At 36.5% G+C, this 14,602-nt stretch overlaps 1 protein-coding gene across 1 annotated transcript; it reads right to left on the bottom strand.

The window, feature by feature from the left end:
- Positions 1–999: 999 nt before the first annotated feature.
- On the bottom strand, positions 1,000–2,388 carry LOC121980188 (myricetin 3-O-rhamnosyltransferase UGT77B2-like). Its single transcript, XM_042532144.1, has one exon. The coding sequence runs from the start codon at positions 2,386–2,388 to the stop codon at positions 1,000–1,002; it is 1,389 nt and encodes a 462-aa protein (XP_042388078.1).
- Positions 2,389–14,602: the final 12,214 nt, after the last annotated feature.

Below are 14,602 nucleotides of genomic sequence, written 5' to 3'. Positions count from 1 at the left end.
CTTTTTAAGCCTCACCGATTCAAAATATTTATAAAAGTTTCTAATTCAAAATATTTATAAAAATTTCTCTATTCGTAGTATTATCAATTCTAAAATACGAGATTAAAAAAAATTTATTTTGAGATCAAAATTAATTAGTTAATCAAATAGTACGATTAAAATAGTAAGATTACAAGTATATAACTGTACAATTATAACCACTAAGGTATCGTAATTTTTACATACAATGGTAGAAATAAAAATACAATTATAATACAATGTTAAAAATAAAAATACCTTTACAATTACTATAATATAATATTGTTCAACCAGAAATAAAATTTTATACTGGGATAGTTACGTAATTACTCTATAATACACGCTATTATTAATATTGATAAAAAAAATTAAAATGTTGTGTTAATATAATATTAATTAAAAATAAAACATTCATATTACTCCTAAATCTTAAAATCTAAATCCGAATCAAAGAATGAACCACCTTTACTATTGATTGATAATGATGACTCCCACTTTTTTCATAAGAGCATTTATAACGCTGTTAATGTCACAACGTTAATGTCTACGTGGAGCTATTATAAAAATACTATAGATATATTGTAGCATTAACACGTTCAATTTATTGAACACGTTAATACTACAAATTACAAAAAGTATATATATATAATAAAATATTATCATTAACGCGTGATGTTTTAATGGCATTGTAGTTGCTCTAAATAATGGAAATGATTCATCATTTGATCCGTAAACTGAGCTGACTTGGGAGTAACTTTCCAGTGGGAATTGACTGTGACTTAAATAAGGCCTCTTAGTTTTGATGGTCTGTCATCCACTGTGAAACAAATAATTTATTATTATTATTATTCTAAACAAGATAAGCTTGCGGTCACGTGGTCGTCCAGCTCATTGGAGCAGTCCATGATCCATCCTTGATAGTAAACAAAGTTCCCATTTGAAAGCGTAGAGATAATTTAAAGTAGCACAACAGTACGAATATTAATTATTTAATTTTTGAGTTGTGAGCATCAACCTGAGCAAGGTATCGAAGTTCTCCCTGGAGCTTCCGCCGGGAGCCACCGCCGCTATGGCTGCCTCCTTCAGTTCCTTCGCCCGCGCCCTCAGCTTCTCGCCTTCCTCCCCCTTCAGCAGCGAGTCCAGCGCCCGCACCACTCCCTCTTTGCTCATCGCCACCCCCTCGAACCCCGTGCCGTTCCCCCACTCTAGCGCCATCGAACGCTGGTTCATGAACTGGTCGGCGAAGATCGGCCGGCACAGCATCGGCACGCCGGCAGAGATCCCCTCGATCGCAGAGTTCCACCCAGAGTGCGTCAGGAATCCGCCCACCGCCGCGTGGCTCAGCACCTCCCGCTGCGGCGCCCACCCCACCACCATCCCCTGCCCTGCCGTCCGCGCCAGGAACCCTGCCGGTAGGAATTGCTGCGCCGCCTCTTTGAGAGACCATATGAATGGCGCGCCGCTGGCGGCGAGGCCCTCCGCTAGCTCGCCGAGCTCCTCCGGTGGCGGGGTAAAGATGGAGCCGAAGCTCACGTAGACGACGGAAGCAGGGGCTTGGCGGTCGAGCCAGGGGAGACAGCCATTGGGGTCCGCCGCCACCGTGGACGGCGGGAATAGGAAGTGGAATGGGCCGATCGGGAGGTACCTGGGGAACGTGGAAGCTAAACTGGCCTCGATCGCCGGATTGAGGCCTTCGAAGGTATTGAGACCGACGGCGGCTGCTTCGGGAATCTTTTGGGCCATGCGGTAGGAGAGGACGGAGAAGGGGGAGTCGATGTCGCCGGCGACGATTCCTTCTGGGAGGTCGCGAACGCGTTGCACTTCAAGGCCGGGGATGAACGCGAGGAGCTCCTCCTCGCAGCCGCCGGCGCCTTCGACGCCGAACTTCTGACGGAGCAGGTCGGTGTGGAGATGGGCGGAAAAGGCAGGAGTGCTTCCGGTACGCAGTGGGATCCACGGCACCGCCAGCTCCTCCGCCACGTCGGAGGACATCCACATGAAGGCGTCGCTGGAAATGCAGCTCACCGGAACCCCGCCGGCAGCCTCGGCCGCCGCGGCGATGCCCTGCTTCAGATTACCGGGCGTCGAGGAGAGGAATAACTTGATGAGGTGCAGGATGTCCTTGGGCGGCGGGGAGGCGGCGTCCGTGGGAATGCCGTCGGCGACGGCGACGTAGCGGAGGTTGGGGGTGTCGCCGCCACCGGATGGAAGGGAGGAGAGGGCGCGTTGGGTGGCCAGGAAAGAGACGACGGCGGAGGGGGCGGCTGCGGCTACGGCTCGGGCGATGGGGAAGAGCGTGAGGGGGTGGGAAGCGAAGGGGAAGGCTATGAAAGCCACGTGCGGCGGCGAGGCGGCAGCGGCGGAGCTCATGTGGCCGAGTTTTAGCTTCCTGTAGAAAGACGCCGATGAAGTTCCAGAAGGGCATGCGCACTTTAAAAGGGCGGGAACAGAATGGAGGTAGCTGAGGATGCGGACGAGGACGTGCCACGTGTTCAATTTCCTCTCATTTAATTAAAAAACTTCACTGTTGGCAGTAAAATGACCGGCAGCAGATGCAGCGTACTCCAACTATCAACTTAATGCGCTTATTCAACTGGTAAAATCATTTCCATAAATTAAAAAATATTTAAAAAATTACCTCAAAATGTAAAAGTAAATTCAGCTTTAAAATTTGTTTCTTATTTAAAATTTATTTATATTCATCAATAATAAAAAAATATACTATACAAATAAATTTGAACAATAATGAACTTAATTTATTAGCATTTATGGATTAAATTTATGAACAAATGTAGTAATTTATAAAACTTCATAATTTTAAATTATTCATAAATATATTTAAAATAAAAAATACAAATTTTATAATTTACTTTGTTAGTTGAACTTAATATAGTATTCGTGCCTAAGATTTTTAATAAATAAATTTAAACAATCTCGATGAAAAAAATAAACTAAGAGATAGTAGCTTACTGTAGACTCCAAAGGATTCAATGCAAAGGGGAAGGCAAGTTTGATTTTTAATAAATAAATTTAAACAATCTCTATAAAAAAAATTAAATTGTGATATGGTAGAGGACCATAGACTCCGAAGGATTCAAGGCATAGGGAAAGGCAAGTTTGACTCGAATCTAAAAGGGCACAACAAAGGCACGTAACAAGGCTCGCCGAGGAGGAATCGGGGGATTTAACTCCCTTTACAAAGGATTTGATGGGGTATCAGACAGGGACGGATACAAGAATTAGAATTAGGAGGAGCTTAAATTTAATATAATAAATTACATAGATATATAACAAAAAAAATTATTACATTATACTGTTCAATAAAGTTGTGTCCTACAAGATTTTAAAATATAAAATTCATCTATAATAAAATCTACATCTATATCTTTAACTAAATCTCGTTCAATATAAAGTGTCAAACAATCTTCAAGAAAAGCATCCTCCATTTTATTACGAAGTGTCATCTTCATATGCTTTATTGCTGAAAAGGCTCGCTCAGTAGTGACGGTAGAAACATGTAACGTCAAAACAAGATTAATCAATCTAGTCAACATAATGTAAACCTTTGACCGCCCACTCTTAGTCTATTGCTGACATAACTCAACAAGTATAGAAACCTTCAAATTTTACATCACATTAAGTTTAAAATATACCAATTCATATTCCAAAGCAATAGTGTCTTGATTTGTGAAATCTTCATGATAAAACTTCTTTTCAAGTTTACAAATATCATCACTGTTAATTGAGTCAAATAAATTTTTCGGATCTAAAGCTATACTAAGAGAAAGAAGTTCCACAGATGACTCATTGAACCGAGTATTTAACTCCAAGATGAAATCTATTGCTATATTAAAAACATCAAAGTGGTAATGATGCTCGACTGTAGTTTGCTGACGAGAACAACCGATCTTATATAGATAATCAAGGTCAGGCACATCAATATCGTTTCTCGAACAAAACACTTTCACTTCATGAAAAAATTCTTCCCACCCGCATTCTCTAAGTTCTTGAAGGATGATTTTGGTAGTAGAGACAAATGTAATAGTAGTTGTTGTGCAAAAGGTTGTTTACATATCTCCACAATAGTATGATATTGTCCACTTTGGACCTAGACCCTCATGACTTTGCTCTTAAGCTCTTCTCAAAAGACCTCATGCTAATGAAGATATCCTACATCCTTTCTAAGGCTATGATCTTTACCAAATCTTTCGAATTTGATTGAATCCCAACAATCCTCCCCTCAAACGAAGGACTATAATTATTCTCATAATCCTGGTCTCTCCGTGAGCATCCAATCACTCTGACATGCTCTGAGTCTCCCCACGAGCATTCGCACCTGGTCACTCTTGATCTACTCCAAGCCTCCCTACGAGCATCCGGTCACCCTGACCTACTCGCCTCCTCACAAGTATCCGGTCATCCTGACCTACTTTGGGCCTCCCCGTGTGCATTTGGTCACCCTCACCTACTCGCCCCCTGCAAGTATCCGGTCACTCTGACTCGCTCCGAGCCCCTGACAAGCATCCAGTCAAGGGCTTCCCCACGAGCATCCGGTCACTCATGACCAGTTCCAGGCCTACTCTCAACTTCGTTTAAGGTCACCCCACATGACATTTGGTCTGGATCATGGCTTTGATACCATTTGTTGTGCCCAAAGGATGCCCACATATTTCCACAATGGTATAATATTGTCCACTTTGGGTCTAGACCCTCATGACTTTGCTCTTGAGCTCTCCTCAAAAGACCTCATGCCAATGGAAATATCTTACATCATTTTAAACTCATAATCTTTACCAAATCTTTTCAATGTGGGACTTTGATTGAATCCTAACAACAATCAAAATGTCTTGAGATTTTCTTTGAAGAATTTGACAAAGAGTATCTATTATTCTCATAATTTTATGCATCAAGTGCAAAATGAACACAAATTCAAAGTTTGTCATGTTTCTATAAATTCCTTGAACTTCAGCTTTAGCTCTTCCATTTGGAGAGTAGTTACTAAGAACTTCAAAAACTTTGTAAGTTGTAGCGTACATATCTATCAAGCTTTTTACTGAGTCATCGTGAGAACTCCAACGAGTAGCTCCTCCCCGCTGCAAATTATCAATCTGATTGGCCTACTTTCAGAATCACGTTCTCCAATTATCAACATATATTTGATTTCATTTCTTTGTGCAATATGTAACTTAGCAATGCACTTAGTAGAAGAAGTAACAATATTAACAATATTGTCCAAATCCCAAATAACACTGACATTCTTAGCTGCAGAAACTAATGTTAGTTGTAGTCGATGAACAAAACAATGGATATAGTATGCATAAGGACAATCTGTGAGAAATAATGTTTGGAGTCCATTCCATGCGCCACGCATATTGCTAGCACCATCGTATCCTTGGCCTCTAATTTTCTGAATTTGTAGGTATTGATGAACAAGGACATTTGATATTTCTTTTTTTAGATTCAATGAGGTAGTGTCACTAACACTTTTGATGGTAAAAAATCTTTCTGTCAAAATCCCAAGATCGTTACAAACCTCAAGATAATGATTATTTGCTCCTGTTTAGATATATCTTGTGCTTCATCAACAAGAATATAGAAGAATTTATCTCCAACTTCTTTACGAATCACCTGTCGTATTCTATTTGCCATAATATGTAAAATATCTTTCTGAATTTCTGGAGCGATATATTGGGTATTTTTTTGGAGCATTCTCAAGTACAACTTCATCAATTTCCATACTCATTTTTGCAAAAGCCTTCAACAATTTAAGAAAATTACTACAATTAGATGAAGATAAAGATTCATCGTTACCTCTAAAGACACAACCTTAAAGTGCTAACCATCGAACAATGACAATTGAGGTCTTCAAACGTAAATGATTTTTCTCCTTTTCCTCTTTAGCTTGAACATGCATCACATTATCAATATGTTGAAAGGATCTCATCAAATTTCGGCTCTTCTCTAACACATAGTATGAGGCGAAGAAGCTGCAGAACCAATATGTGCAAGAAATACATATGTTTTTCTTTGGTTTATCCTTTTCCAATTGTCAAATTCTTCATTGACTAGTGTTGAGATATTAGATAAATTAATATCATTTTGACAAAGAAAACAATAAAAATAATATTCCTTATTTGTTGAAGATGAATATTCCAACCAATGAAACCTTTGAAACCATTTTTTTTAAAACTGACGATTTTGACTTCCAAATTTTGTAGCCGGATACTCTTAACATATTTGGTTGATAAGGTCCCATCCTTAGATATGAACGTCTTATCTCATCTCGTATATTGACATGATATTCACATATTTATTTTCTTTTTCCCAGATCTTGTTCAATACAAGTAGAGGATGATCGATGGTCTTCGCTAGGAGAAGCAATTGAAGGAATTTGGACACTAGGAATGAGAAGACTTTCACTAGATTGGTTTTCCATTGTATTAGGAATTGAAGTGTTTTCACTAGTTTCACGATCTCTCTTTTTAAAGAAAGATGATATTAATGTCTTTCTTGTCTTGATAGTATATTGATGCTCCATCTTGAAATAGTTCAAATTAAATCCCTAAATAAATAAACAAATAATAGTTCACTAATGGCTCAAAGTACATTGAATTAGGTAGGGAAATAGCTTGAGATAAAATGTAAATTATTATCTTATTCTAAAATAAAATACTAAAAGCTAAAGCCAATTGAAAAGTATCGATGGAATCAAATAGACAAATAGTGTTATTGTAATATGATTTTATGTAAATAATGAGTAATGACAATCCATAAAAAAATAAATTATAAATGAGCACGACAACCAATAATGTGAAGCTGACTTTGGCAAAATGCCAAAACCAACACGGTAACATGACCAACACCATTACACCAATGCACGATGCTTTGGCGACGAAGCTGGTAAGCCCCAACATGCTTTGGCGATTTGTTGCTGCTCAATGGTGGCCACGACAACGGAGTTAGGAGGCAATTGTAAACATACAGTAGAAAGGAGAAGAAGAAAATAATAGGGATTTAGCCATTTAGGGTTACCTGTCTTGTGTCTATACTCGAGTTGTCCGTCCTCGGAGAGATATCAGATGCACATATGTTGTGAGGGTCGGTGCGGCGGTACCGATGCAGTGGAGTCACTCTGATGTTAAATGGTGCGCCTTTGCGGTGTCATCGGTGGTCGGACGACGTGCGCATTATGGAGATTGCAATGAGTCGAAATCAAATAAGTCATTACATCTATATTTTTTTGGGTTGGTAGGGCTGGGCTATAGCCCATGAATAGATTCGTCTGAAATATATATATATATATATATATTCCGTTGCTATAACATTTTTTATGATGGAATATACAACGTTGTCGCTGTTAGCGATAGAATATATATGTCGTCGCTAAAAATAGTGACAGTTTTATATATATCCATCGCTATATACCGTAAGCTAATTAGTGATAGACTTAAATAAATTAGTCGCTAATCAACAATAGTAAGTTATTATCCGTCGCTAATATTCTGAACAAAATTTAGATTCCTTAAAGACATTAGCAATGAAAAGTTAATATCTATCACTAATTCGATAAACGGAACATATCGATGTATTAGTGACGGATTTTAATATCGATCGCTAAGCTTCAATAAATTTTTTTTTCTAAATTTTATCCATTTTTCCTGTTTACATCTGAATATAATCAAATATAAATCATCACAAACGATGATTTTCACAACAAATTCATAATACAATTCATATCAATAAGCTCACAATACAAAATCACATTAATAAACATTCATATCTATTGAAACAGTGGAGCTGGCAAGAGAGTGGTGAATTACCTACAAGAAAAAGTAACCCCTTCTCGGTCTTTTGATTTGATTAGTAGCACGATAAAATAACAATAATAAATTAAATAACAACTTAAAGAGAGCAGGTAAAAAGGCTAGAGTTTTACTTGGTTACAACCTACATGGTTATTAATCCAAAGGCGTTCAAAAACACTAGAAGATCTCCTTTGTTGAAGGTGGAGAAGCCTTTTATACATGTTGATAGCTCAGAAATGATTAGGAAAGTTAATACAAAAGTTGTTGAATATTTCCTAACTCTAGGGGTTTTTTATAGCCCTTGGAAAACTCTATCCGCAGCTTGAAGGCGCCTTCAAGATGGTCTAAGGCTCCTTCCATTAGATAAGTTTTATCCGTTGAGGATAAAACTCTATTTGCGGATAATAGTGACTGGAAGACGCCTTCTATAGTTATGGAAAACACCTTCCATACAGCAAAAGGCAGATCAACTCCCATACGCCGATCTCTTCTTGTGTGGGTGATGCCCCGACTACCCGGAGTTAAGCTCACTCGAATCCAACTCTGACCTTCTCATTGAGCAGGCTTCCTTCCTGGCTTCTTGTCCCTCGAACGCTGCTCACGTCCTTCTCGTCCACCGGTGTACTCTTCCACAGCATCTCATCCCTCAGATGTACCGAGCCCGTCGACTCCTTTCCCGTGTCATTCTTATCACTAACTGCTTCTTCCGCTCGACTTTTTGTGTTCCTAAGCTCCTACACACTTAGACACAAGCATCAAACATATACAAGATCTAACTTAACTTGGTTGACTACATTAAAACTACCACGAGGTACTTACAGTATCAACTTAAACAACACAATCCATATACAAAAAAGATAACATAAAAAATTAATAGAATCTATTGCATAATACATACAAAATTTGGGCACAAAGTTTATATCATTTATACAAGACATCCTAATGAAAATCTAATACAAAAATAAAAAAACATACCTCACTTTAGATTTTGGATATCTGAATATCGTGATAGAACTATGCAACATCTGAAAAATATCATGGAAAATTATAATACAATTAGATATACATATAATTTTAAAAAAATAATAACAATATTTTTGACTGAAATACAAAGACAAATTAAAGGCTAAGATAAAAAATAGCATACCTTAAAATGATCTACTCAGTAGGGGAATTGTCGGGATCCTCAGTCTCCTGGGACTCTCAACGATGCGAGCGCGATATCTGTGAATCCAAAGTGAATGCTACTGCAAATGTTTGCATATGGCAAACTATCTTCTCAGTTAGAACCTGTCACTCGCACTTCTGATCTCATGTCTCTGTGAACCTCTTAACCATCGTTTCCTCCAATGATGAGAGTCGAGTCCGCAAATCTTGATTTTCCTCCCGCTTGTACCTCACTAGATGAGGAGGAGAAACTAGGAAGGCTCCTGATCCTTGGAGCCCTCATCCAATCAAAGATAACTTTGGTATGAGAGCCAAACCCAGGGAGGACTTCTTCCTCCCACCGACGACGTCATAATAAATGTCATTAACCTTATCGGTGGAAAGAGGTTGTGAACCCTCTCCCTCTGCACCAGGCTGAGATGTCTATGTAACTCTAGTGGATATTGCTTATTGTGTCAAAATAATAATTTTATTAACCTCCACATAGAAACTACAAATATATTCACGAAAGTTAATATTCTTACGTTAATTGCTGAGGAACAAATACCTCCCAATATGTAACAGGTCTTTGTAATTCTGTAGTCAAAGAGAATGCAAGTACATTAAAACTGATAAAAAAAATATATGCAAGAAATTTTTATATAACTTAATTTTAAATTTATCAAGTCAAAGGTATGCTCCATAATAGAATGGGATCTAGCAGTATGCTTTATGGATTTGGGGTTGGGCCCAACAGGTTTTGAATTGTGATTGCCTTGAGCAATCGCTGAATTGGACTGCTAATGCTAGGCAGCTCAAATGGCTCTCCAAGCCTCTAAAACTGTATCAGGGACCTCGGATGGCCTGGTGCCCTTCTGTCTCTACTTGTATAACATGTCTATGTATAGTTCAGAGTAGTAGTTATTCTAATTTTTTTTTTTTAAATTAGTCTCGTGACCCTCCTCCTGAACATATCTTTTCTGCAACAATAGATTTTGAGAATTAGTATCATGTTAATTTTAAACTACAAAATACATTTTATATTCAAAATACTTACTAAGAATTCACTATAATAAAAGTCTTTTGTGTCATGATCTATAAGCCTCCATGTAGTACCAGATGGTGGCAATCATTCTTTAAAATTCTTGGATATGTAGGTTGCAACCTGATAACCATCTAGGACAAAGCTGTATGGAAAAATATCATGTATGAGATATGTGTGATAAATAAAAAAAGATTAAGCACTGAAATAATTACTAAATACATAAATTCTTATCAGTCACCAACAATCCTCAAAATAATCTTGTCACCAAGTGCTTTATATGTCCTGTCAACATGACTATATATATAAAATCATAGTATAAGACATACACATTTGAAATAATATTGTCTTCTAACTAGGGAGATGAAAAAAAAATCCATACAATATACCATGACATTGTTACTAATTTTTAATCACATTATGTCATTCTGAATCAACTAAATTAATATTTTGTAAGTTCTCATCGCTAGACTCCATTGATACATCAACCATCTCACTGTTAGACAACTCTCCATCATCTATTTTCTTGTAAGTGACATTAACATCTACAAGTAATTGTGATGTAGATTGTATTTCTAAATCAACTGAGTGTATCTCGACTTATTTATTTTGATATGCATCATAATTTTGGGCAGTAATGGTGTTAGGTATTTCTATGGTTAATCGAGAATTTATTTGACACAGTGATAATCATTCACTAGGTCTTCTCTTCGTTGGATACTAAAGCTAGAATAATTGACCAGCGTGTACTGCGAAGATGAAAGACTCTGTTAGGACCCTTGGTGGTCGACTAGAGGGGGGAGGGGGGTGAATAGCCCTGCACAAATTAAGCAAACGAAAAATCTTTTTCGAACAAATAACTTAATTAAAATAACACTTGCATATAAGAAATACTAACAAGACAAAAAGACAGAGGTAAATAGGTTTACTTGGTTACAACCGGTAAGGTTGTTAATCCAAGGCAGATGAAGTCACACTACTTTCTCCTTCAGGTGGAGAAGCCTCTTTACGGCAATAAAGGCGCATAAAGACGAAGCTAAATAGAAAAGGAAGTGTGTACAAGTGTTGCTTGGATATTTCTTGTTCTTGTTACCTTCTGGAGCAGGGCTGTTTATATAGTCCTGCTCGGGGTGCCTGGAAGGATTCTAGACGCTTGAAATGGGATAATATTTTATCTCCAATGTAACGGTGCGTGCCACGTCGAATTTGGCTAAGAATTAGGTTCCGGTGCTCGAAATTGTTCCGAGCACCCCAGATTGGTTCGGGCGCCCCGATCACCAGAATCAGCAAAATGTTAATTTGTGGTGTCGAGCTTCTAGCTTGGGCTCCGCTTGCTTTGGTCCGGGTCTTCCGGTCTGGCTCCGCTCGCTTGAGTGATTTCAGCCATCTGGAATAGGACTCACCCGAACCCAACTTTTGGCCTTCTCGAGCAAGCTTTCGTTCCGACTTCTTATCCCTCGGAAATGCCACGCGCCTTCCGCGTACTCTTCCGCTGCGTCTCGTCCCTCAGACACACCGAGGCCGTCGGCTCTCTCCCGTGTCGTCCTTCTCGCTAGTTGTGTTTTTTGCTAGACATCTTGTGCTCCTATGTTTCTGCACACTTAGACACAGGGTTAAACACAACAGGACATAATTTAACTTGTTTAATCACATCAAAACTACCTTGTAGTACTAATAATCTCCCCCTTTTTGATGTGAACAACCCAAGTTAAGTTAGGGTAAACCAACATAAAGTAAGAGCAATAAATTTACAATTAAAGTACAAAAATTTTAAAAAATTTAAACTATCTTCCCATAGACTTAATCTTCCCTTCTCTCCCTTTGATCGCATAAAAAATGGAGTACTAAAAATTTAAGGGTAACTTTTCAAAAATAATAAAGTTTAAACAAAACTCTGATTTTCTGACAATTTTGAAAAACTTATCAAGTTTTTGAAAACTTTGAAAAAAATTGAAAATAATTTTGACATCACTTAAAAAAATTTAGAATATAAATAATTTTAGAAACTTTAAGTTTTGTAAAGAATTTTCTAAGTAAAAAAAATGTTGAGTAGCTATTTAAAGCATTAATTTCAATTAAATATTTTATCAGTTAGTCAATTAAACATTTTATTTCATTAATTGATTTCCTGGCTGTGGTGAACTACTAGGTCTTCTTAGTTATTTGAGCAACAATCACTTTCTAGACAAAACCTCTTAAGGAAATTAAATATTTAATCTATACTCTAAAAGTCCTAAGTCCAATTAAATTTTAATTTAGACAAGATTTTGGTACCTAATATAGGTTTCATCTTACTGGAATTGATTGGACATGCTTGTTGTTCTTTCCTTTATCCTTGATCTTTAACTTAGGGCAACTGTCTTTAATGTGCCCTTCTTCGTTGCAGTGGTAGGATCTGATTGTTCTTTTCCTTCTACCCTGCAGATAGTTAGTTTTTCTAGACTTAAATAATTTTTTAAATCATCTTACCATCATTATCGTTTCGTTATCGTTAAGAGAGGATTCTGAATCTTGTTCGTCCATCTTTGCCTTAAAGGTAATGTTGTGCTTCGGCTTTTTCTTCGAATCTGCATATCTCGTTTCATGGACTTTAAATGTTGAAAATATTTCTTCTCAGGTGACAGATTCTAAATCTTTAGATATATAGTAAACATATACTAATGATGCCCACTCAGTAGTTCTAGGAAATGCATTAAGCGTGTACCTTAACGAATCTCGGTTGCTTACATTTTTTTCGAGATTTGTGAGTCCGATGATTAGTTCCTTCATTCTCGAGTGAAGATGTACAACGGTTTCTTCTGCTTCCAATTTTATGTTACTTAGTTGGTTCCTTAGCAAATCTTGTCTCGCGAGCTTGGCTTCGAGCATCCCTTCGTGTAGCTCAAGGAACTTTTTCCAAAGCTCCTTTACTAAGTTGTAGGCGCCGATCTGGTTGACTTCTTGTGGCGGTAGGATGCTTAGTAGATGGAACTCTACTTTGTCGTTTGTCACAAAGTCGGCCTACTCCTCCTTCGTCCACTGGTATTCTTCCTTACCTTCGGGTGATATAAAACCAAACTTCATTATTAAAAGTAATTCAAAATCAATTTTAAAGAATAACTCCATTCTCTTTTTCTGGCTTGCGAACTCCCCCTCGAACTTTGGTGGGTGGATGCTCGGTTCGGCCATCGTCTCGTGTGTTTTGTTTGGTGGTTAATCCTTCTGAAGCGTCCTGACTTTGATACCACTTGTTAGGACCCTTGGTGGTCGGTTAGAGGAGGGGATGAATAGGCCATGGACAAATTAAGCAAACAAAATTTTTTTTTTCGAACAAATAACTTAATTAGACACAAGACATCAAAGATACACATAACCTAATTTAACTCAATTGATCATATCAAAATTAACTCGGGGTATTTACAATCTCTCACTTTTTGATGTGCATCAATCCGGGTTAAGGTTAGGCAAACAAACATGTAAATTAATTTAAAACAATTTTAAAATAATAAATTTTGCAATTAGTTACAAGAAACAAATTTGCAATCAATCTCTCCATAATTTATCTCTATTTGATCACATAAAAAAATAACGTAAAAAAATGAGAAAAAATCTTTAAAAATTTCTAGGGGTTCTACATATAGTAAGCAAGTCTTTATATTTTTGAAAGAATTATTTTTCAAATATATGAATTTCTAAGATTAAAAACATGATTTTCTAAGAAAAATTTAAAAAGTATTTTTAATCTTCATCAAATTCTGAAACTTTTTCTTAATATAAAAAAATTTCACTAGAAACGTTTTTTCTTAAAGTGAGAAAATAGTTTTTCTTTACATAAATAGAAATTCTTAAAATTAAATACTTGAAAATATATTTTTACTCAAAAAAATCGTGTTAATTTTTTTGAATACTGAAAATATAATACTTATCTGCATAAAAATCAAAGTTTTTTTAAAAAAAAACAATTTTTAAAAATTTTCTTTTTTTGGTAAAAATTCATAAATAATTATATAACAGTTGAAAAAATTCAAAACTTTTTCTGCTAAAAGATAATATTTTAGTATATCACACAAAATTTAAAACGAATTAAAATCGAAAGTATGCTTGAAAAAAATTATTTTCAAATAAATACTAAATTTCTAGCAAATATAAAAATCTAACATGTAAGAATAAGGCATCTAAAAGAATTTTTTGTTTACTGAATTTATCAAATATTTTTTAGAAATATTAATTTTTCTTTACTTTTATAATTTGACCTTTGTTGATTTCTAATATACCAATTAAGTCCGCATTGAATCTAAAGTTTTTTTTTTTTTTTTTTGAGCTTGTAAGAAATTTGAGTATGTATGATTTTTTTTTTAATATTTCTAATTGTTCTTTTAGTTTAGTATTTTCAGCCGTAAGTTGATTGAAACCTTCTAATAGGCATGCATAGTTTTTATGTGAAATTACATATTTTGTCCTAATTTTACCGGATTTTTATTTCTACTTAGCATATTTTTTCCATATTTCTATTTGATCTCTACTTAGCATTTTTATCGCATCATACATTTTATCGAAGGGTAAGAATCATACCTCACTTATTGTGTCTGAATCATAGATATATGCTCTCTCT

Source organism: Zingiber officinale, chromosome 5A (genome assembly GCF_018446385.1).
Source record: "Zingiber officinale cultivar Zhangliang chromosome 5A, Zo_v1.1, whole genome shotgun sequence".
Lineage (NCBI taxonomy): Eukaryota > Viridiplantae > Streptophyta > Magnoliopsida > Zingiberales > Zingiberaceae > Zingiber > Zingiber officinale.
The sequence above is the reverse complement of the archived record's forward strand: the minus strand, read 5'-3'. Positions and strand labels throughout refer to the sequence as shown.

Coding starts and splice junctions, on each gene's coding strand:
- LOC121980188 (XM_042532144.1), bottom strand. CDS start 2,388: ATGAGCTCCGCCGCTGCCGCCTCGCCGCCGCACGTGGCTTTCATAGCC.